The 26,176-nt window shown below is 39.7% G+C and overlaps 1 protein-coding gene across 1 annotated transcript in view; it reads right to left on the reverse strand.

Moving 5' to 3' along the window:
- Positions 1-521: 521 nt before the first annotated feature.
- Positions 522-26,176, reverse strand: part of ABCA13 (ATP binding cassette subfamily A member 13) — a 194,842-nt gene continuing 169,187 nt past the window's right edge. Inside the window, 3 exon segments of the mRNA XM_088051690.1 lie at positions 522-1,431; positions 2,894-3,031; positions 4,368-4,473. Of these exon segments, the coding sequence (XP_087907816.1) occupies positions 1,342-1,431; positions 2,894-3,031; positions 4,368-4,473 (334 nt within the window). The 3' untranslated portion in view covers positions 522-1,341.

Raw genomic sequence — 26,176 nt, forward strand, 5'->3', positions numbered from 1 at the left:
TGATTTTAAAAAAGCATAATGGGCCAAAGCAACATGAACAAATCAAGCCTTAATAAACAGTCTCCTGAGTCAGTTTGCAAAGCCTAAAACACAATTTTTTTTTTTTTTTTTTTTAATATCATTGTACAGCAGGGAATTATAGCAGCAGCTTTGCAATACGGGCCATTTAAAATCAAATTCTTCCATCTCAAAGTGAACTTCTCTGGCCACTGCCCACCCAAAATCATATTGAAGCAATTAACTTCTAAGTCACTGGTTCTACAATTTCAGCTATTTGACACTGTAGTCAATAAAAGTGACATGAGCTAATTTCACAGGAGCATCAAAGACTTGTTTAAGATGAGGCAGCCACTTATGACACAAAAAATTTCATACTTGTTTTCTCCAAGCACAATATACAAAGAGTTTTTATTCATTAAATATCACTTATTTTGCACAAGTATAGGCTGAAGACTGTGGCCTTGTCTGAAGTATCTAACATCATAATATATTTACTTAGAAGTTTATTGATCATGGTCCGAATGTTTATTTTATTTTCCTTTAACATTCCCGTTAAACAACATTTTGAAATTCTCTTTGAAGAAAAAGGAAACAAAAAGATGAGAAAAACAAACTAGGTCATTAAAAAGGTACTTGAGAATACTTCCAGCAGCAACCCACAGGCTTAGGGGAAAGCTCATTGTCAAGTATGATTTATGAAAACTTGTTAAATTCACTTAAGATAACTGGGAGGCTGACTAGGCTAGTACACTAATAACCTCTTTAACATAAAGCCTTATGGAATACAGTGCATCCTTTATACAATGAAAAGGTTAATTTAGCTTGTCACAACACAGAACTGAATTAACAGAGAAATCAAAAGGTTCTCAATTTGTGCGATTAAATAAAAATAAAAATACTGGGTGATTGCTACCATTCAATTGTTTTTTCTTTTTCTTGTCTTATCAGGTAAAAATTAGATATTAAGTGTGCATGCAAGGAAGTATTATAGTCAAATGAATGCAGAGATACCACAAAAAAAAAAAATCTACTATGCACAGGCAGATCAGCCTTTTTTTTCTCTCCATTAATTAGGCCATTTGTATTATAAAATTCCAGTTAAATTAAGAAAAAGTTACTTTTTGGCAGATTTTTGGTCTGCATATAATCAGTTTTTTGCTTAACCAAGAACTAGTACCCTTCCTTCTGGCCTACAGATGAAAACTCGACTCTGTTTCTACTATTTGTTTCTTGTATAGAAATTGTTCACAGTTGAAAAGTTATTGCATGTAGCTTGTGTGTACATATATGCAAACACACACACACATATATGTTATGTTGAAGCTGTATCCTGTTCTGAGCCTAGACTGGGAAACGATCATGGTGGACAACAGAAGATCCTTGTGAAGAACGCCAGGCTCCTTGTTGCTGTGTTGCAAAGTTAATGAATACCTATAAGACATGATAAAAGTAGGATTTTCAGAACAAAAGTGCTTGAATTCAGACTTTGGGGATATAGGTGATGGTATTTTTTAGCTGCTCTTCTTAGTTTTTTTGACAAAATAATTAATAACTCATGTTGAGGGAACCCCTCTAAAAACATGTCTTATAAACTCTAGAAATAATCCCTTTTCCCCACTCCGGCTAAGACAGGGGTTGATAAATGATAAAAATTATGGTAAAATGAGTTACTGAGATATGAAGAATACATTTTATGCACAAGTCAATGTGAAACAATGGTTTTAATTGTCTTTGAATGACGTACCTAAAAAATCTGAGGTGGTTGTTTCTGCCAATAAATATTACAGATTAGGATACAAATATTTCAAGGTGAAAGCACACTTCTGATTCAACAACTAATATGCCTCCTTGAATTGGTTTGGTTTTTTTTAAACACTGATCTTACTACGTAAAGGCTTCTTTCATTTTTAATCACACAACTATTTCACAGCAATGCGTGTAGAGGGAAAAATGGCTCTCCTTTATTCAGATGATCCTCTTCATATACAAAGAAACTTGGGGTGCATTATAAGTGTGTTTGTTACTGTGAAGAGCTATTTTCCTGTTTAAAACTGACACTCAGTCAAGGAGAGGAAGCAGCAGCAGGTGACTGAGGTGATGATGCATCACCATGAAAAATGGAGAGGAAGTAAACCTGAGTGAAGAATGCCTGAAGAAATAGGATGAAATTATCTTAAATGCAGTCAATCACTGAATAGATCATTTACAAATAGTTAGTAGACCAGCACAGAGAATAATACTTCTATAATGATTTGCATATGGGAAAAAGAAACCAAGTCACACCATCAATCATAGAAAATTAATATTTTGACTAGATGTGCCTCTCAGCTTGCAGAATGAATAACAAGTAGCTGCATATGAAGATGCTGTAACGCATCACAATCACCCAGAAATCCCATGCTTGCTATCAATGTGTTCTTCTTTTCCTCACAATGGGATCTCACAGTCTTTAGCAGTCAGATCTCTTTCATCTGTTTGTGCATTTAAAATTCTCACTGGAAAAAGTTCTGAATGTCTAAGGTTTGCTATGAGTTAAAGAGAGCAGTTCAGCCTTTTCAAGGACATTAGTAAGATCCCAGCTTTTGGATTGTGAAGGTGGCGGTTCACAGCCCCACTTTGTCATCTCGCAAAGCTCCAGATTCATCTAAGCACAAATTATGTTTGTGCACACTACAACTACGTGGCTTGATGTGTTGCTTTTACTATGCTCACCTCCAGTGTAAAAGCAGCATGGGACATGGAAACACTGTGTAACCTGAGATGGCCTGGAACTGCTGAGTATTGCACACATTCACATAACCCAGCAAATGATAGAATATTCTACTACATCAATAACTACAATACACAGCACATTTAGACAAAAAGAAGAAAAGAAACAAAAATTATAAAATACCTGCTCTAACGTGGATTGGCTAATGGAGTAGTGTTTGGTTTGGAGAAAAGCTTTGTGATTCTCTAGGACTCTGAATAGCTCTGCTAAACATCCCTGACTTCTTGGTACATGGTATTCGAGCAGGTTAAGATGTTGTCCCTGAAAAAAAGCAAAAATTATAAAAACAGATAAAAGTGAATGTACTTTGTGATGAAGCTACACCTCCTTATAATCAGTCTAACTTGAACACGCTCTTATTGCAGATTAATATGGAAAATAGGAGCTTTTAAAATAGAACATATTTTGTCTATATTCATAGCACAAAGAGCAGTTCATACTGAGAGCACAGATTTTGTGTGTATTCTGAGGTGACAGCTTATTAATCTCATAAAAGATACAAAACTTCAGGGAAATTTTAATTTAACAGACTAGTGCTGTTACAGTGCAGTCTGGGAAAAGGCTGAGCATACACAGATACACAGCTGTCTGACCTCAATACAGACTTATACACACAAAGAAGCTCATACCTAAGATAGACATTACTTTCCATGGTTCTTTTCCTAAACACAGTTAAAGTAAAAGCCTTGGAGAGTTTTTATTGAAATATAATTACTATAGGTCTTTTATAAGGCTTTGTATTAAAGAATCTCAGAAAAGGCTGGCTTATCAACTCTGAGCCTTTATCAGAAAGCAAACAAAGCAAAATACTCATAGTAACTATATTGTAGTCCTATTTCAGGTGAACACAGATTTGAGTTCAACTTCATCAGTAATAAAAGAAAAAGGAAATTTTCAGTCAGAGAAAAGGCCTTTCTATTTACATTGCCTAAATGGCTGTTTGGAGTTGATTCAACCAACATCATAAGTACAATTTTTATGAATTGCTTAATAGAAAAACAAAAGGGGTATTCATACGTACTTTTTCCAAGAAGATCAATATATCCAAACATGTAAACATACAAACATATGTTGTGACGTGCCTCAGGGAGGCCAAGAGTTAGTTTCAGATACACACTGTGAAAGGAGAGGCATGGCTGTGGGCCATGTGTGTGGGTTTTGACCCCCTGTGTTGGGGGATGGGTATGTGAGCCCTGGGTGGAGTTGTCCCACCCCAAACCCCTTGTGGAGGTTGGCCCAGGAGTTCTGATTGCATTTGAGTCCCTGGGGGGTTTCTCCCTTGCTGTGTTTCTAGTGGTCCCTGACCCTGAACTCCACCCTCAAAGGTGAAGACCCTCAAGAGTTCTGTCCCTCAAAAACCCCTGCTCGGCCTCTGTTTGAGGCTCTTTGTTCTGGATGTGAGTTTGTTCCCATGCTGAATAAATGGTTTCATGAACTGGGAGCCCGTCTCGTTGGTATTGTATGCTGGTCCCCAGAACCCTGCAGCTTCCCTGGACATGATCCTGCGGTTGTGGACTGCAACAAACATGTACATACTATTCTTACCAGTCCCAAATTAATCCTGCCATATACATATAACAACGAGTTTTATTTGTACCTTAAACTGTGTTCCAGGGAAATGCAGTTGTAGACCGTCCAAAATCATTCTTCCATAACTTATTTCTTTGCTAAGCCAAACCTTGACAGAATAACCATCTCCAAACCTGGGAATGAGATGCAGAAACATAAATCCATGAAGACACCATGAAGACAAGGAGAACATTTAGTTCAATTGATTTTCCTATGATTATATAAAATATCACACATGCCTACTGCATTATCACTTTGATTTTACTATAATGCTATCGAACAACAGAATTTCAATGAGAAATTTTTAAAATTAATAATAACAGAGACAATAAATATGCCTAATTTTAGTTACTAGTGTGTTTCACTACTCAATATACCTGAACTTTTGTTAAGTAAACTATGCTTTAATTGCTACATTGCTTTGAGTAGTCAGTATAAAACTATGAAGATTACCAGTCACATATACAGAAAAAAAAAAATCCTTCAAGTTTTCTAATGAGAAAAATGGGTGCAGCAGAATCTTTCAAATCTGTTAACAAAGTTGCACCTTCAAAAGCAGATTTCAGCAATGTGAGTACAATGGTGTTTTAAAGAAATGTAAAGGCAAGTGTAGAGATATTTAGGGAGATGGAAAGTTAATACATTTTCTTTGGCTCTATGACTATGCAATCTCTCTCAGAATAATTTAGGAAATTAACTTCTCTTTCTCAACACAAATGTGATAAAATTTAAGTACAGGCAATGTAATCAACATTATATTTTTTATTAACTTTGCTCACTGCTGATGGTTATTTGGGAAAGTTGCAATAAACCAGTGAATGCTGAAATGATAACCATGTTCTTATGCACATTTCTTAGCAATAGAGGTTATGCAGCACCAGTCCCCAGAGTGGGTGCACAGACAGAGCTCAGCAGAGACATGGGACAAAAAAGGGCTGTGCTGCACCCTTTCCCTCCTTTGCAGCTACATGTCCTCCTTCCTTTGGGTTCTCCTTCTTGGTTAATTGCTAGGGAAAAACACCAGCAGGAGCCACACCTGAAGAGCTTTCCACTGCCACTGCTCTTCCCTGTTGCCAGTGAGCAATGGAAAGGCAGAGCTGAAAAGGGGACAGGGAGCTTGGGCAGCACTGCCCATGTCTTCCCAAAAATGTGTCACTTCCTCTATCTTTCCACTGACTGCCATTCCCACATCCTTCATTCCAGCATAACTCCCTTTTCTTCATTCTCCACTGTGGCAATTACCCATTGTCAAATCCTTTATTCCAGTGGTTTGGTTCCTAGTGATTACCTCTGCAATATGCCCTTGTGCCAAAACCTTTCTCTCTTGTGTCTTTACTGCGTACAACTCATGATTCAGGGCAGCAGCTGGCTCAATTGGGTCTGACTGGTGAAGACACATTTTCATGTCATCAAAGCATATCACAGCACACTCTACAATCCTGCCCTATGTCAATACATAAAAAAATGTCTACAGATTATCAGTCAAAAGGTAAAAAAATATATAAATAACTATTTTCAGATATATGTCCAGTTTAACCCATGCATGCGTGGTTCCCAGCAAAATATTCCACATATTCCTCACCTATAATAAACATATTGCAGTGTAAGGGCTTTAACTTTTCTTTTGCATTGGGTCAGAAACTCTGTTGTTAAAAAGGAACAGTCTGCATTGATTTAAGAGCACTGCAAGTTTCTACAATAATAAAATAGACTGAAAATTTTATTCTATTAAGAATTTCATATGAATTCAAAATACAATTTCCAAGAATCTCAAACAAAAATCCTATTTTTTTTTATGTAGCACAAAACAGTGGCAGCTTCTGCATAAAAATGAAAAGCCGCATTACAGATAAATGACTGTAGGGTCTTTTAGCCTTTGTGGAGGGTTTTGTGGGTTATTGGGTTTTTTCTTTGGTTGGGTTTATTTCTTTGGTTTGTTTATTTTTTATTGTAGTCAAATGAAATCACTTGAAATGGAGTAAGAAACATCCTGATGCAGTGTCTTGTCTATTGGTTCCTGAAGGATGTTTCATGAACTAGATTGTATTGAGTCCAGACAGCAGGGTACCAAATATTTACTAGAGAGTGTAGCCTGACAGACAAACAGTGCTGATTCATCAAAGAGGTCCAGAATTAGGTGGAATCCAAAGTGTCTGACAAATTTGCTTTGCAATGATTTTCTAAGTTTTAAACAGATCTCTAATTAAATGCATAGGATCATCCCTGAAAAAAATACATGTGACAATAAAAAAAAAGTTGTTACAAAGATGAATATAGCTAACAAGGGTATTCAATTTAGTTGACAGCTAACCTGAGGCAACATTTTACAAGAGGCCATTGATTCTGATCATGGTTTTTGCATTTCTATGCAACAACCATTGAATTACAGTTTGAAAAATGCTGGTTTATGGAGACATTCAACATTCTCATAAAATGAAATTGCTGTCTGCAATGAAGTTTCCAAAGAAAATGAATCAAAGTTCTGATTAGCAAAGACAGATGAGTCTGTGCACCTTTGGTTTAGTTCTAAATTGTGAATGGCATAAACATCAGCTTGGCATCAATAAAAAGCTTTAAAATATTTTCTTCTTTTGGCTAGTTGAGCTATGATGCTTCTATACCTTGATTTTATACTTCATTTTATTATAAGAGCTCCCCATATAGAGTAAGCTGATCAGCAATAAACATTTCCCCCTGCTATAATCAGCAAGCTGCTTCCAGCAGTGCACTGAGACAATGGAAACTGACTATTTTGTTCACACTGTTTCCTTCTCTGATACAGACAATTTATTTAATTCGGGAACCCAAAGTGGGATTCCAGAGAAAAACACAATCTGTTTTGATTAGCAGTGTTAGGATTAAACCTGTAGCACCTGATAGTTCAAGATCTAAAGAGGAAGACATTATCATCAGAATGACCTAAGTTGAGCCAGTAGACTCATTCAGCAGCCATCTGCTGCAAAAGAATCTTCATTTCTTCAAAGCTATCCAACAGGAAATGTATTGTGCATTGCCATGTTTAACAACACCTGCATTTCTATTTTTGTATAAACAAACACACAAAACCACATATTCTGACATAATAAAATATTTTTCTTCTCTCTATCCTTCCTCTGTTGAACTACTAGTTTATGCTTGACTTTCACCTCATTAGTGGTTCTGGGAGTATAACTTACAGAGTGCTTTTTCTGTTAAAATGCCAACAGGGGACTGAAGCTAAAATATAAATTCCTAAATTGACTGTAAAATTATTAACTTGACTATTTAACAACAGCATCAGCTGCAGAAGCAGGAGCTTTACAAGAACCACAAGAACTCCACACTTTTAATTTACATAGGTCCTTAAGGTATCTGAGCACTCAGATAACAAGGGAGCAAAAGGAATATAAAAAGGTAGCAAGGAATGGAAATATTTCCATAGTAGGAATTACTAAATAAGTGAAAACTTTTCATCTTGAAAGAAAGATGACAAGATGGTCAAAAGGTTTTTTTAGAGAGCCCAGAATCATGACTAAGCAATGAAAATAAGAAATAATTCTTCACTCATATGTTTCTCATGTAAGAGCAGGAGACAAAGTTAAATTTTAGGAAAATAAATGCCAAGTCAGTAAGATGAAGTAATCTTCCTTACACTACATAGAGAAACTATACAACTCATTGACATGGGATGTGCTAGATGTCAGAACTTGACCTGAGTTGAATAAGAGACCAGAAAAATTCATGGTGGGGATCCACTAAAATCACTTCTGATTTAAGAGGCCTCTAAAAAAGAAACTGCTGAAAGTGGTTGAGTATTGTGGTAAAGTAACTTCCTGTGCTTATCTTGTTCCTGAACTTTTCCCTCTTGACCGGTTTCAGAGAGAGAATACTGTGCTAGCAGGTGTTGATCTGACCTCAGGCTTCATTTGGTATAAATATCACCAAGAGGACGTCAGCTTGGGTAAATCACCCAAATGGTTCCTCAGTTCTCAGAAGGGTTTTGCAGCCCCACAGCCACACTGCCAGAAGTATAAAAATAGTTTATGTAAGTCAACTTCAGATATATGTCTACACAAGTTCCAGTCACACACTGAAATAAAGTGCAAATCTGTACTGATGAGGAAGTTCCCTTGATGCTTTTCTGGTCCTCTTTTAACCTTGGAAATGGAAGTGGATTTAGTGGTCCAAAGGCTGAAAATTCTCATGACTATCAAGGAGAGGAGCTGCCAATTGGGGCATAGTAGCTTTTCAATGTTCACTTCTGCCCATTCCTTGGAGGTCCTTGTTCAGAGGTTTGAATGGGGAGAAAAGTCCTTGTTAAAATACAGCTGAGCCTGCATTTGGTAACAAGGAGTCCCTAAAGGAATTAACCCAATGGATTTTCTTAAGTTTGACCCATGAAAACCTATTTTATGTGAAGGGTGAAAAAGAAAGTACACTCTCAGCAAACTTCTATTTTCTTTAAAAAAAAACCAATGTTTTCATTTAAAAGCCTCAATAGTTTTCTTGTCTACAAATGAACAAAACAAAATTTTGAAACCACTGTTTAAGTTACAGCATGTCCAGAATAAACAGCTCATCAGATCACACTCTTCCCAAAGCTTATTTACCAACTCTTCTCTACCCCAGTAAAATTTGCTGAATGTAACCTCAGGAAATGAAGAATATAGACCCTTTTCCTAAACTCTGAGGAATAAGAAAAGCATCTAATCACCCGTGTGCTTTTCCCCGCCCCAATTAAAGAGTACATTTCCTAGAGAATGTTGTGCTGTATTTTTTATATATATATATATACATATATACACACATGAGAGGATTACAGCTCACAGAAAATTTACTGATGGAAATATAAAGTGCATACTTTGTGTATGCACTAGTTTGATCAAAGGATTACTGCAAAATTACATTATTGGATAAAAAAAATAGTAAAGAGAACATTGGCACTTAATGTCTGCAAGGAACTGCATCTTTTAGAATATATGCCATAAATCAAAGAGAGGGAATAATATTCTACTGTGCTGTTTATCTCTCTGCTTTGGTTTACATTCATTTGGAGGCAGATATGGTTCTACTTTCCCTAAGTGAATAGAATCATGGAATCATTTAAGCTAAAATAGGCCTCATCTAGGGAAGATAACTTAGTTATATCAGTATAATTGCTGAAGCATGGGATACACATCCGGGTCATTCCTCTCACAGCTTTAGACACATTTACAAACAGAACAAATCTTGAGCAACATTGAAAATAAAACACTTTGAAAAGCATTGGAAAAAAATAAAATAAAATGTAAATGAAATTATTAGAACAAATTAATCACAGTTTAAGATAATTTTAAATCACACAATGTATTTAATTATTTCCTCTATTAAAAAACAAGCAAAATCAATACCAAGGAAGGAAAAAACATATTAGTTTTTTAAATACTTGTATTTTTTTAAAAATGGTTAAATCAAATGCAAATACCCTGTCATTTGTAAAATGAGATCTCCTTCTGCATTATTCAGAGCCTCAGCATTGTTGAACAGATAAACTTGATTAGATGCAAACAAACAGACATAAATAAATCATGAAATATCTTCTCCATGTACTATTCATAGAGTTTGTTTCATCATTTTTTAAGTGATCATGACTTTTTCCAGGAGAACAATAGAAACACAAAAGCAGTTATTAAAATGATGACTAACACTCGTTCAGGTATATTGAACATGCACTATTTGTTCACACACACTCAGGCTTTCATATCAAACCATCTAAAGCTAATTTCTGTATTCAATAATATAATAGTCACAATAGTGACAGTCCCAGATTATGAGCAGTGCAGGTTAGAATTTTGCCTTGCTCTCTGTGCACTTGTAAATTCTTAGGTGTGATTTCCAAATACGTGGTGAAGCCCTAAAAATTCTTGTTAATTATTTATATATGTGCACACACAAAATCTCTCCATATTTGAGCTTTTTTATCTGCACATATTGGCAAGTATCAGGGATTTTTTATTCTTGTATTATTTATATATTTTATTCCCAGAGAAACAGGAGTACCATTGCTGTAATTCTGTGTAAAGCTGACGGTACAGTCTATAAAGAACCCAAACTGTTTCCTCAAAGCACCTTCTGTGATTCAACAGTGAAAAAGGCAGAAGTAACATTATCATAATGTTGTTATGACTGGGTTTGTGTGTACTGTTTTTTAATAACATAATCACCATATTACACACTAAAATATCAATTAAAAGACCTTATCAACACCTCAAGGTCAAATCTCAAGCTAAAAAGTGTTTAATGGAGAAAAGATGTAAAACTAAAATTTAAACCACAGCTATGTTTTCTTTATGTAGTAAACTTCAATTACATCATCACACAGCACCTTGTCATTAAAGCCCTACTGGGAATGCCTTACAAGATACACTGGATGTACCTGCTCAGAGAAGTAGCTTTATTTACTGCAGTACCTAGAAAATGTTGCAAATTAGACAGCAAATTGATGAGAAAAGGGAAGAAAAAGGGAAGGAAGTGCTTCACAGTTCTGGAATGCTCCAGGGAACCAAATCTTACCCCTTCATCCTCATACACCTGCCATGGTCTGTGATCACTCAGACCACATCTTTCTTTACTGCTTTCCTGGCTTGTTAAGGACCCACCTGGAGATGAAGCACTCCAGTTGGCAGGAGGAATTCACAGTGCCTTCTGGAACACCCAGAGCTACAGCTGAAGTTAATAGGAGTTTTGCTTTGAATGCAATGTTGAACAAATGCAAAATACTTAGTCATAAACTGCTCAGATGGACTACCCAAACCCTTTTAGCTTTAGCATCAGTCTTTGGTTACTTCTCTATAAAACAGGAATAATTATTTTAAATCAAGTTTCCCAGAGTGCTCTGGAAAACAAAGATGTTGATGTTTGTGAAGCCCTGATCCAATAAATGCTGATAATACTATATTTAAGGACAGGTTTGAAAAACTCCTAGTAAAAAACATACAAGGGAAAGAGGAGAATATGAAATCTTAATTAGCTTCTGCCAATTTAATGATTCATTTAGAGACACAATGCAGCATCCTGTGGAAAACGTAGTAAAAAAAAGACAAAAAAAGGACAAAAAAAAAAAAGCAGCTTAATGCACATGCACAGTAGGGCTGAATAAACATTGAACAAAGTTTTAGGAGAGTCAAAAGATACTGTTTATTTATGAACTCTCAATCTGTGGTTTTTTCTAAGTTTAAAGAGCTCTTTTCTTCAAACTATCCTGTGGAAAGGTAAACTAATAGCTATATTACATGATTACACATCCACTGCCTTAATACATTTTTCATGTACAAAAAGAAGGCTTTTTTTGGTCAAGTAAAATGAAATTTATATTAATTTTTATATTTTATAGCATATAAAAAACTTATTGCTAGTATGTCAGTTAATAACACTGTCCATCAAAGGCTGAAATATTGATGAGAACTTTAATTTTAATCCTCTCTTTTCCATTTAAGAAATCTACATGTGTAGGTTTGAGGAAAGCAATAAAATATTCTCAATCAACCTTTAGGAAAAAAAGGTAAAGTATAAATAGTCTGCCAACATATTTTTGATTCTAACCCAGCTATAGCAAATGAATTAATTGCTGGGTAATTTAATAAAATTGCTTGATAAAATTTGAGCAATGTCTTGATGTCCAGCACTTGACAGGTTGGTACGGGTTTTTCTGATATGAGTAGTCCATCCAAATAGCCCTAGAATGAAGGATAATATTCAAAATATTGTTCCTGGAGAATTGGCCAGCTGTACCTCACATGAAAACATTTCTGTGAATTTTCAAAAAAAGCATTAAGTATAATGGAGAATACTGAAGACACCGTTTAAATATAACCCATTCTCCGTTTAGAGTAATTGACTCTGTTGGCAGGAGTTGTCTGAAATTAGGCTTTAATGGGCACAACTGTTAACACATAAATCTCAGACAAAGTACATCTAGAACTAAGATGCCAACTTCTTGAAAATTTGCCTTCAGTGTGTTCTTCTACCTAATAAATTTCTTGATATTGTTCATAAATTTGCCACCTACAATAAAAAGCCTTTCTAAAGAAATTTAACCCTTAGTATTCTGCTGATGAACAGCTGCAGGTACTTTGAATCTGTTTAAACTTACATAAATAATATAGTCAAGGTTCAACAGAAGCCCAAACATCAACATTTGTACTGGTAAGACATTTTTGGATGACATTTCCTAACAGGCTTGCAGAAGGGCTGGAAAAATGGAACAAGTCTCACACATAAGCAGCATCACTTTTTATATCCCTATGAAGAATTTATGTGTCACATTATCATGTTCCTGGAGTTCACCCACACCCTTCACAGCAGAAGGTTGTTCTGCCATCTAACAAAGCTGTAGTCAGTCAGAGATTATGATCTTTCACATCTGCCAAGGGCTGAAAGTGTAGCCAGAGAGAAGGAGCTGAATCCTTGAACTTCCCACCACAGGGAAGAAGGAAATCTAACAGGGCCCCAAGGAAGTCCCATTAAACCTTCATCATATATCCATCAAAAAGGTAATCATAATCTGAATTCTATAGGCTGGAATGATACTAAAGAATAAACAAATGAAACAATTTTGAGGACTTCAATTAAGACAAACATAATTCAACAAGCAGGGAAGAAATAATGCCATTTTAGGATATGCGCCTGTTGTGGTGTGTTTTTATATACATGGTTTGGTCTGTTACCCCCCTGCTTTGTTGGTTTATTCCCAGTTGTATCCTCCTCCACTATACCATCAATCATTGTATCCCAGCCCCTTCTTTCAGTATCTTCCTTAACAATCTTGTAAACCCAAACCATTTTTCCCAAACCTTTCATGTTCTCCCTCCCATTGACTTGTCAATCCCAGTTTGTACCTACCCCTTACTCTGGAACCTTCCCTGTCAATCACCTGATATTTGATGTTCCATTGGATTATGTAAACTGTTTCCTCCCCCCAGGCTTTCCCATTGGTCCACACATTATGAACCCCGCCTTAAACTCCTCCCCTAAGTCTTCTCTATTGGTTAAAGGTTTGTATCTGCTCCTAAGACCTCCCCTGTATCTAAGTCCACATGCATGTTGTTTTGTTGTATTTCATTCCTGGAACCTGCAAGGAAGGATTTTGAAAACCACAGAGAAGACCTCTCCGTCATCCTTGCTCCTACCCTCGACGCTTGACAGCCTGTGCCATAGAGCATAAGCCCTACAGTTGTATCCCAGACTGTGTTGCTTTCTGGGAACAGCCGACTCTAGGCTGGGAGCTGGCTGGGGAAAATCTGACAGCATGTCAAGTGCCTACATTTAGAAGAGGAAAAAATTCTTGAGGCATACTAATAGAATCATGTGTAATGTCAAGATTTCTCTCCTTGCAATATGCAAAGCCAGATCAGGACATTTGTTGGTTTTAAAATACTTGTTCAGTTTGATTTGTAGAAACAAATTGAAAACTGACTAAATGATGTCAAGAGCTGCTTATAAGTAAGTACAGTTTTTAAAAAAACAAGCTGTAAAATCTAAATCTGACAAAGAAACCATGATAATCTAGAGCTATCACCCTATTAATTTAGTTTAGTATCATTCTTCCCTATTATGAATGTGTATATTGCTAATTCACACAGCACAAAAAACACCATTCAAAAATACAAGTTTTTAGGGTATCAGTAATTAAATCAGATGCAACAAAGACAGTTTTGTTTATACTTCCCTTATTTCACTTCATGAAACTTTTTTTTTAAAAAACAAAATGTAAGAGGTGATGAGCTTTTTTACTGTGCATGGGACAAATATAGTGCTAATCGTAGGAAAACACTGAAACAGTAGGAAGACTGGTGATTATATCAATGGAGGTGGCTGTTAAGGAAAGCATCCTTCCTTCCAGGTAGGTATTTCCTAATAGCAGCTTAGATTTGCTAATCCTTGTGGTCTATCGTGTTAGAAGAAGCAATATTTTGCTCTGTATGGCAATCAGAATGATAGGGCTATTAAATCATAGGGAGGGAAGGAAAACAGAAAGGAAGGAATCACTTCTCCAAGTCCTGGAAGCTTTTCAGGATGATCACTGATGGAACAGAAAGTGGGGAAATTAAGATTTAAAAATATTTAAAGCTTAATTATTTCAATGGATTTCTTTGGAATTCTGCTTCTCTGCCCCTTCACCATCTCAGGTACGTGCAGGAATCCTTCATATGTTACATGGTAGCATATCTGGAAATCGTCTTCATGTAAGTTTGAAACTTTAATCTACACAGAATCTACAATCTGTTTTAATCTCCTAACAATTACTTCAAGTGTTAGGTGTGGGATAGCCTGGGTTTTATGATAAAGGATCACTGGCATGTGTTGGAGGGATGTTTGGAAGCTAGACTAAGCAAATAACAGAAGTAAGGGAACAGTCTTTGACTTCTCCCCAGCACTCATCAACAGATTTCCAAAGAAAACACAGAGATGTTTTTTCTGCAAGCTTTAACAGCTGTGTGTATGTGACACTTCAAGACTGTGCTGTCTACAGTGGTTTTGTTCTTTCCCGCCAAGAAAATGTATCAGGCAGTCAGAGAAAATTCAGATAACTGTATGATTTTAATTAAGGCTTTTGATAAGGTTCATGGCTATTTTTCTTAATAAAGGGTAATGCAGTTTTAAAAAAAAATCATTAGGTTCCTGTGAAAAATCTGGAGACTAAATCAAACAATAAGCTAGGAGTTAAAGGGATTTTAGTTCTGCCTTAGATGAAAAATCTTCATGCAGCTTGAGCTACACAGTTTGTGTAGAAAGTCTCAGCAGTATTGATCTAGAGTGCACTATTTCCCCATGTGAATGTGCACTATTTCCCCATGTGAATGTTACTAATGAATATACATTAAAGAACTGCCATGGAACACAAACCTGCTGAAATATTCTTTATATAGAGAAGGTGTGCTTTTTACAAAGTTAAAATCATTTTTAAAAAATTATTTGCTATGAACTTGACTTCCAAATAGTCTTATTATGACCTTGTTTTAGAGAGTTTGAAAGAGGCACTCATACAGCCTTGATTCCAGAATGGCCGATTTGTGACTATTTCTATCATAATAATAGTACTAGTATCATCTAAATAAGAAGTAATACGATGACACTTCCAGCAGGACACTTCTGCATTGATTTGCTAACTGCAATCTGAAAGAGGTTTATCTACAGATGCAGTGCAGCAAATTGAGAAATAACTGCTTTATTTATATGAACACATGTAACAGTGCATAGTTATGAGTATGCTTTTGATGTCTTGTTTCCATAAGAGGAAAGATGAAAAGATGCTGCTAAAAGAAACATCAGAAGTGGCAAAAAAAATTACAAAGTCACATAAGATAAAGGGGAAGGTGGACTGTCTGATTTTGCCCTCTCAAGGTCGAGCTGAGAAGACAGAGACGTGTACTCACTCACTCACTCAATCACTCACTGTTATGTTTCAGAGATCAGAAACATAACAAGGGAAGACTCTCAGCCCAGCTAACTTTATACACTCAACTGAAGTGCCTAAGTAATACTACTTTTTCCTGACTGGGGAGACACACATCTTCAAAAAGGTCGAAGATCTGCACTGTTCTCTATATATGAGATGTTTCTCATGAAAGATATAAAGGATACCTTCACACTCACTAATCTACTCCAGCCAGTGAAACAACAGTGAAACTATGCTATGAAATTTGAGGAAGAGACAGGATGGCAAAGGCAAAGATCTGGATATGAAACAAGAAGAAACTCTGCAGATCGGTTGACTGCTCATGCCTCCAGAAATGGAGGTTCATAGGCACTGAAAGGTGCGAAAACATGAAAAGAAGGCTACAATCACACAGAATTACCAGAATTAGAGATGCAGACATTGTGTTTTCAGTATCTGGATTGTAATATCTCTAACTGAAAGTTTGTCTTTATGAAAAAAAATTTTAAGGAGAGAGCTAGTGTGAGTCAGGCCCATCTTGCTAATGCAGCTATGAAGCAAGGATCTGTGGTTCTATCCAAAGGAAAGGCCAGAAATCCAAAAGGATTGTCAAGGGACAAGAATTTATCCAAGGCACATAACTTCTGTGTTATAAACCTGGCAGACAGCAATTCCAGAGCATTTCTGTAGAGCTTGCTTCCATGTCAAGTGCATCTGCACTTAAGAGAACTAAGTGCAGAGCTAGTACAAAACAGTGTAGCTTTTCTGCTTGTAAATGAGCTGTATCATCTTACAGAGCTGACTGTGTGTCTAGCAATGACAATTACATTTACAACTGAATGTAAATGTTCTACTTATAAGTCAAAACAACTTTCCCCTCAGTTTCTGATCCTCTTTTCTTTATGGTGGTTTGAGCCCATCCTCTGAATTAAACATCCTCATTAATAGTTATTAAATTAACTCATGATCAGAGTTCAAACAGAAAAGAGGTTTATGCACACCAGGAAAAGGATGCAGAAAACAGTATAAATATCTTCAATTGTCAGTGAATATGTAAGAAGCAGGAAGAGTTCAAAATAGATGTTCTTACTGGCTGCTGACCTGTTGGAGTCTGAGACAAGTGTGTGCCCTTGTTTCTGACACCTAGCTCTGAGATCCAGAAGAACACTGAATTTCATAAAATATGAAATTTATGAGCATGTTTTCATGGTGATGCATGAAAACAACTGTTAAAGTTAGATAGAAAAGCTTAAAGTGTGAGTGTGTAGATTAGAGCTTTCTTAAGTCACGGGGTGAAAAAGTTAGAGTTTAAAATAGTTTAGAAAGTAGTAGGCAAGATGGAGGATTTATAATGTTGTTTCTTTTCCTTCTTTCTTCTTCATGTGCTTCTAGAGGTTTTTGGGTAATAGTGATTGGATAGAAAATGTCGCAGTGCAGTACACAAGTGATGGGTCGTTGGGTCATTAAGAAAAATAATAGACGTGTCTACTGTTAATTGGATAAGAATAAGTATAAAGATAAAAAAACTGCATAGTTCAGGACCATTTTGTGCCTCAAAGCTCAAAGTGAGCCACAAAGCCATTTTGTACCATCAGAAAGAAATGAGCCAGGTTGCAGTGAACTGAACTTGTGCAGAAAGTCTGGAGAGACCTGCCAAATTTTGTGATAACATCCTAATAAACACAAGAAACAAGATCCATAATAGTCTTTGGAGTTTTTGTCCTGACCCAGAGAACTGTGATAAGCGGGACTCCCCATGAGGGAGCATCCCCAAGGAGCTCAGCTCAGAAAAGCTGAGAAATCCAGAAAAGAAGTGAAGAAGCACAGCAGCAGAATCAGAAAGAGAAAAAAGAAACAAAGAATTTAAAAAGTTATACTGACCTCTTAAAAATACTTCTTTCATGTTATGAAAAACACTCAGAAGGAATCAAATTGTATTTCATTGCCATATTGAATTCTCACAATGCATTCCTTTGCAGGAGTGATTCATTTTTGTGCTGGTTTTCACAATGATTGGCATTTGGGGAAGTAAGAAACCACCCACGGAAGTGATTTCTTTGAGAGAAGCTGCTGGGAGCTTCCTCTGTGCCTGGGAAAGTCAAATAGCCGGCTAATTCTGAGAACTGACAACATTTTTCACCATTTAGAAATTAGATCCGCCTCTGTGAGATGCACATTTTAAAAACAGCAAGCCTGGGAAATCTCTCTCTTTTCTTCTGGCCTCAAAAGGTAGCAGAGCTCTGGTGGGGCCAGCCCCACTCCCCCATGGCCTGTGCGACCTGGGGGTGGGGCTGGGCCACACCCCAGTGGTTCCTGGGTGGGGGACAGGAGGCTGGAAGGTCTTGGCCCTAGGCTGGGCTGGGCCACTGCTGTTGACATTTCACTGACACTAAGTCCCTATGCCCCAGGTTGAGACCCCCTCCCAGCAGCTTCTGGGCAGAGGGAGGGGCCCAGCTCCCTGACTGCTGTGGCCACTGCTTACGGACATCTGCAGGCCTGGGTGAGATACTAATACTAATCCTTTCAGTGCACAGATGACACGTGCAGACCATGATTCTCCCCTCGGGTGAGAGAAAAAGAGTGACGACACATAGAAAGGCAACATGAAGACACCACTAAGGTCAGTAAAGAAGGAGTCAAGCCTCAGATGGAAAGAGAAAGAGGAGGTGCCCTAATGGGGCCGAAAGCTCTTTTGGTAGTACCATGGAGATGGACAATGACACACTGAAATACTCCCTTTAATTCATGAGAGAATATGGGGAGATGAAGTATTCAAACTATAGATGTGAGCAGAGGCATCCATTGATAAAGCCAAGCAGAGATTGGAGTAGCTGTGATCCTGAGAAGGTTGAACAGAGAGAGAGAGTGATGAAGACCCTTTGCCTCCAGGGAGAGAAGAGGAAAAGCTCTGTTCCCAGAGATGATCACAGAGGCAGATGAAGAGAACCTTTGCCTTTGAACAACTCCTCCTTAAAATAATACCCTATGAGTTCATGGCCCATGGACACACCTCTAGGAGGGCTGTGAAGATGGAAGGAATGTCACAGTGGCTGAACTTCTTGCCCAGGCGGCTGCTATTTGTGGAAATGAAAAGCCACGAGAAAGCTGTTTCTTGTGGAGAAGTCGCCATGGCATGACAAGAGACAGCTCTTCTCCCCACAAGAACTGATGAAAGACTATTGTATAGTTAGTACTGCTTTAACATCCCAAGTTCTGTTTCTACATGGTCAGTTGGGAAAGAAAAAAGTTGGGTAGGGGGAGGAAAAGTGTTCTGGAAGTTTTATTCTGATGCTTCTTATTCTTGTAGTCCTGTTAATAAAGTTTCTTTTAAGTTTTAACCCTGTTTTGTCCTTCTCCTAATCCATATCTCACAGTAAGAAATGAGAAAGTACCCTGGTGATTTTAGCCAGTGCTAAACCCACCACATTATTTAGTGTACTGGCCAGGAAACTCAAATTGACAAATCTAAACCACTACAATTTTAAATACAGATATGTCTCTTTCAATTACCAATGCAGACTAGAAAGCATTTTAGCAATGTCACATGTCAATTTAGCTTGCTAAGTTACCCTGATTGATTCTTTTTTAACCTCAGTGACAGCAGGAAGAAGATATTCTTAGCAGATATAAATGATTACACCTTAGCTAAAGCATCTAGCCAGCTCTTAGATTGAATAAAGATGCAGAAGATTTGATGTTGATATATAATTGTTGATATATTTTATATATTAGTAAAGGCCTGTATGCACAAACCAGCCTTTGAAATAAGTCATGATATTAAGGGCTAAAATCCTTGAAACTTGCCTGCAGAAGAGAGAGTAAAGCAAAACAGTATTCTTGTGTACAAGGAGAAAAATGTAAACCTGTGTGTGTTAGCCAATAGTAGCTTCCTCTGCCCACGGACCCTGTAAAACCCTATAAAAGGTGTGTTAATGATAGAAATAAACGGCATTCACGATTACTTCTGTGAAGACTGGTGAATAGCTGGCGGTCTCTCAATATTTGGCGCTCTGAACGGGACACCCTGCGGGCAGGGGGGCTTCGGTGGGTCCACGCATGGTGGGACGGAGCCTTGGACCAAGGTTGGTGGAGCGGATCTGAGTGCAGATAGACACTGCCTTGGATCGGTACCGGATAGGCAGCTTGCGAATCAACGGGGGCGAGTCGCTGGGGGAGTCCGAAGGCAGGGGCGTTGTAGAAGGGTCGCAACCTTTCCCCCTGCCGCAGGCCGCTAGCATGGATGTGGAATTTGCGGCGGCGGTAAAACTGCTTCTCAGCATCCTCGTTAAACGAGGCAGAGCAGCCCGGGAAAAGGACCTGGATAAGCTCATTATATGGGCGAAAAACCATGGGCATTTTGCAGTGCCCTCACTGCTTTTTGCGGATCTTGGGAATCTGATGTTGGACACGGCAATCACGGGAAAGAGTAAAGATGTAATAGCCCTCGGTTGAGTATGGAAAAATGTGTTAAATGCCTTACGCGATATGAAGAAAGTATCCTCAGTAGCAGCAGCTGCCTTAGATGCCATGACGCCATCTGAGACGGACGCGCCGCAGCCACCTCCTGCCAAGGCTGCTAGCCGTTTGGGTGCATTTTTCGGGGTGGGGCATGTCCGGCCAGCGAAGGGGCTCACAGGGAGGCAGTGTAGCACTGTGTCGGAACTTTTAAAATCTCAGGGGTGCTCCGACATGGTTCTGACTGCGCCAGCGGAGCCCTCTCCAGTTCCGACCGTGCCGGCAGAGCCCCCTCCAGTTCTGACCTCACCGGCGGAGCCTAAGCCGGAAGTTACCCTGCCGAATGCGGATGTAGAAATGACAGCTCCCCTGGAAGGAGCGTACGCCAGCTCCAGCTAGGCGGAGCCTGATACGTCAGCAGAAACGAGAGCCACAGAGTGCAAACCAAAGATCTACCCTTCGATGCCATCTACCGTTCACTGGGGAAGACCGCAGGACATCTCTCTCCCCCCCCATGATGATATCTCTATGCACTCCGATGATGGCCAGCTTGTAGCAGGAGCAGAGCCAATTGATGACAACGCTGCATCAAAGAAAGAGCTACTGGGATGGCAACATCAAATAGAGCAGCTTGTGCAACAGCTTCAAGCTCAGATTGAACAAACCCTATGTGCGAATAAAGCACAGCCTCAACAAGAGAAAGCAGCTCTACAGCAAACACTGAGACAACGAGCAGAGTCAGTTCAACAACTACAGGATATGCTGCATCCTGAATCATCTGCTCCACCTTTGGAAACACTGTCAACACCACAACCTTGTTCTAGCTCTATCACCTTGGAGGAGGAAAATAGAAAACACAGAGCACAGCAGAGGTGGTCTGGCATCATTCGAGATGCAATTCTTGAGGGAGAATGGCAAGCAGCAGGGGCAGTCGCTTGTCCCATTTTATATGATCAGCAAAATCCACGTTATGAACAGCATGACTGGAAGATCTTGCAGCAAGCCAAAAAGACAGTTACTGAGAATGGCATTAAATCTGAAGCTGCAAACACTGCCTTGGATTGGCTGTTGTAAGAGACGGTCCGAAGATTCCCTCATCTGTCTCACAACCGTCTCAAGGTCAGAGACTGAGACCCTGAATATCACAAGGGACTTGGTTTGGGGGTTTGGGCCTAGCTGAGATGGATGTTTGCTAAGTGATTGTTTGCAGTTGCACAGTACACTGCTCTCGTTCCTGCTGGTGAGCAGAGGCTTGGTAACCTGCACAACGGGTTTTCCACGACTCATGGCTCTCATTCCTGCTGGTGAGCAGAGGCTTGTGCGTGGTACCCTGTGCAATGGGTTTTCCACAACACCTTGCCCTCGTTCCTGCTGGTGAGCAAAGACTTGCAAGACATGGATTGCTGTGTACCCTACACCTGCTCCCCACGCAATGGAATTCATCACAATGATCATCAATCTCATCTGGTTTTGGCCCTGCGCCCCTCGCTTTGCAAAAGACTATAAAATTATACCCCAAACTTACCTTCCTTTGAGATCTCCCCAACGGACAGAAGACTCTGCGTCGTTGGACGGCTGAGTGGAATTCGATGTTGGTAGCTATAATCCCCTTACTCTCTTTTCCTTATGCTTTGCATTCTCCTCTTTTCTCTCTATCGCATATTAGTGCTGATGAGCACTCAATAAAGTGTATTTTGCTGTTTAAGTCCTTGGTTTGCTGATCATCTTTTGTACTCTAAGACCGACTAAAAGAACCACATCACGAATCCCACCTTGCGGATCGTGACAGCTGTTCACCTCTGATGTTAACAGTCCCATAGACAGCCAGAATCTCGCACGTCTGCTTTTAACTCCATCACAGCTTATGGTGTGGGAGAAGGAATGGAAAAGGTTAGCAGTTCTAGAAGCCAATCGACCTCGAGATCAAAATGATGTGTTATATGGACTTAATCCTGACATGCTCACCAGTTCAGGAGTTTACAGTCATATGGCTGTACAGCTAAACTACCCTCTTGCAATGCATCATTTGTCTGCACAGCTTGCTCGTCAAGCCTTTAATGCTGTGCCTGATTCCAAGCCTCATACTTCCTTCACAACAGTACGGCAAGGCCTCACAGAACCGTATTCCCATTTCATCGATCGTCTTTCAGCAGCCCTAAAAGCTCAGAATGACATGACTGAAGAGGCAAAGCAGAACATGTTTAAACTGTTAGCTTTTGAGAATGCCAACTCGAAGATAAAGCCCATCCTTGCCACACTCCCAAAGCAAGCGGATGTGGGAGACATGCTAGATATTGCCCTGCGAGTAAATCAAACGCAACAAGGGCAGCTAGTGGCCAATGCCGTTGCAGAAGCCATCAAGCCGACTAAAGTCTACTTGCTGCTGCAGTCAGTAAATTGGGAAGCGAACGTAAACCTTCCGCCACACCTTCAGCCATCTGTTATCTATGTGGCAACAGAGGGCACTTTCGAAAAATCTGCCAAGTTCCTGTGTGGTGTGACTGATGCCAAGTAGACAATCATGCCACTGCTGCATGCCAGCTTGCAAAAAACATGATCAAGAGCGCAAGGAGCCGCCACGCGGGGACACAAGTTGCTGCCCCAACTCTATTCAGCAGCTCAACCCACCAGCAACCCGGGGAAGCCTGGGAATCGATTTGGCAGCATCAGTAGATGTCACACTCATCGACAGCACCATCCGCAAAATCCCAACTGGAGTTACAGGACCTGTTTATTCTGTTACCAGTGCACTTGGTGCTTTTTGATTGGGAGATCATCTGCTGGAATTCCTGGACTTACTGTTCTCCCAGGAGTCATCAACGCTGATTACACTGGTGAAATCCAAGTCTGTGCTTACACCCTAGCCCCTCCACTTACAATCAAAAAGGGAACAAGAATTGCTCAATTGGTGTTATTTCAAAAGGTGGCAACTGAGAAAGACATTTTTCGAAGTGCTCCTGGACGTGGAGCCAAAGGATTTGGGTCAACAGGAGACACAGTGGTGAATCTCGTTCAACAAATGAGTCATCGGCCAGTAACTGAAATCACCCTGTGCCACGGATCAAAGCAGCAAAGAGTCAAGATGATGCTAGACACAGGAGCTGATGTTACCATCGTCAGCTGAGTCTGGTGGCCAAGAGAATGGCCTCTCCACAGAGCCTTAAGCTCAGTACAAGGTGTAGGAGGATACTCCACGCCACTGAGAAGTGTACACCCGGTCCAGTTTCGATTTCCTGAAGGATAGACTACCACCTTATGTCCATACGTCATGCCTTTGCCTGGAAGCCTTGGAGGGCTCGTTGGTCGAGATGTTCTCAGCCAGCTCGGGGCAACACTAACCCTTCCCAATCAATTGCCTTTTCAGTAGTCGCCACTGCTGACGGGCTGCCAACCCCAAGGATTCAGTGGAAATCTAATGAGCCTGTGTGGGTTGAGCAGTGGCCTCTATCCCAGGAGTGGCTAGCAATTGCGCATGAACTTGTCAAAGAACAGCTACAAGCAAAGCATATCCAACCATCGCTCAGCCCATGGAATACTCCAATTTTTGTCATCCCAAAGAAGTCTGGAAAATGGCGATTGCTGCATGATCTACGCAAAGTAAATGACAAAATGTGGGCAATGGGAGCATTACAACCAGGGATGCCCTCTCCCACAATGCTGCTACAAGAATGGTATCTTCTAGTCATAGATTTGAAAGACTGTTTCTTCACAATACCCCTGCAGAAAGAAGACACAGTGAGATTTGCCTTCACTTTGCTGTCAATCAACAAAGAAAGTCCGTCTCAGAGATTTGAGTGGGTGATCCTTCCACAAGGGATGAAAAATTCTCCGACAATGTGCCAACTGTTCGTGCACTGGGCACTGACACCTGTGCGGGCCAAGTTCTCCCAGACAATTATTTATCACTACATGGATGACATCTTGTTTTGCCAACGTGATCCATTCCAAGATGAAGATCTCACATTTATCACCGCCCAGCTTGCAGCAAAAGGCTTGGTGGTTGCCCAGAAAAAATTCAAAAACAAGCCCCATGGAAGTACCTAGGGTGGATTCTGACATCTTCATCAGTCCGCCCACAAAAATTGGAATTAACCACTGAGATCTGTACCCTTAATGATGCACAAAGGCTTGTTGGAGATCTGCAATGGGTACGATCCATTGCCGGTATCCGAAATGATGAGATAGCACCCTTAATGAGCCTTTTGAAAGGTACAGACCCGCAAACTCCAATTGCTCTTTCTGCAGATCAGAAGAGCTGTCTCATTTATCTAGGGAAGAAACTGCTTTCAACACTAGCAGACAGAAGATTGCCAGATGTGCCTTTAGGACTTCTGATTTGTAACCACTCTGTTGCACCATGTGCTATCATATTCCAGTGGCCTGCTTGGCAAAAAGAGAAAGGGGGAGAAGGCCCATCTAAGAGCCGTCGAGGTGCCAAGCAGCCTGCCAGGAAGATACAGTTAGTGCAATCAGCGAAGAAATGTGCAGAGCCTTTAGCGATTCTTGAGTGGATTTTTACACCATATACGCCACCAGTGAGTATTTGGCAAAGGACAGAAGCAATTGCTTATCTCATCAAAAAAGCAAGAACACGAATTGTGGAAATTAGTGGTGCTGAGCCGGAACATATCGGTCTGCCAATAACGATAGAAAATTTTGAGTGGATGCTGAGACATTCAGAACCAATTCAATTAGTGCTGCTTAGCTATCCAGGAACTGTACACAACAGGCAACCTCGAGATCCACGCCTGCAGATCATCTTAAAACAGCGGTGGCTGCAACAGTCTAAAGTCATGAAGCAGCCGGTAAAAGGCCTTACGGTATATATAGACGCAGGAAGTCGGCAGAAAAAAGCAGCCTGTACCTGGCAAGAAGGCTCGAGTTGGAGAAGTAAAACTATAGATGGAGATGCACATGACTCACTGCAGACATTAGAACTTACAGCCGTTGCATGGGCACTGTCTCAGTGGAGAGACAGCTGAACATTGTATCAGATTCATTGTACGTGGTAGGAGTGGTACAACGTATTGAAGATGCTCTTATCAAGCCACCAGATAATAAGCGATTGTGTCAACTATTCTTTCAAATCAAAAGAGCTATAGAGGACAGAAATGAGCCCTGTTGCATCATTCACATCCGCAGTCATCAAACAGAATTAGGTCTTGGAGAAGGCAATGCAAAAGCTGATGCGCTTGTCAGTCCTGTTGTAGCAGCACCAAGAGACTCTTTCGCAGCTGCAAGAGAGAGTCATGCTCTCTTTCATCAAGCCGCAAAAGCCTTACAGAGACAATTTAATATCAGCTTAACAGATGCACAAGGCATTGTAAAATCCTGTCCACAATGCAGTCAATATGGAACCACTCTAGGTTTAGGCGTTAACCCTAGGGGTCTTCAAGCCTGTGAGATTTGGCAAATGGACGTAACACATGTGCCTGAATTTGGTTGCCTCAAATATGTACATGTTACAATAGATACCTTTTCAAAAATGGTTTGGGCCACTGCACAAGTAGGAGAAAAAAGTATACATGAAATTCGACATTTGGTAGCATGCTTTGCCATAATGGGAGTTCTGAAAGAAATAAAAACAGACAATGGGCCTGCATATGTAGGAACACGAGTTTCTCAGTTCTTACAAAAATGGGGAGTCAAACATGTAACTGGAATTCCCCATGTGTCAACTGGACAGGCCATTGTAGAGAGAGCCCACAAGACCCTAAAAGAGTATTTGAGTAAGCAAAAAACAGCAGAACAATTAGTCCCTACCATTCGATTGCAGCAAGTGTTATTCACTCTAAATTTCCTCAGTTTAGTTGGAGACTTAGAGCAACCCCCAGTGGTCATCTACAATAGTCAAGTAAAGATGCAAGCTACCCCAGAGGTTAAGTTACACTACAAGAACCCAGAAACAGGTATCTGGGAGGGACCGAGTCCATTGCTATTTAACGGGTGTGGTTACAGTTGTGTTTCCACAGATGCTGGACCACTTT

This window comes from Pseudopodoces humilis, chromosome 1 (assembly GCF_049639895.1).
Source record: "Pseudopodoces humilis isolate 2021_Gansu_Grassland_sample_001 chromosome 1, ASM4963989v1, whole genome shotgun sequence".
NCBI classification, from domain to species: domain Eukaryota; kingdom Metazoa; phylum Chordata; class Aves; order Passeriformes; family Paridae; genus Pseudopodoces; species Pseudopodoces humilis.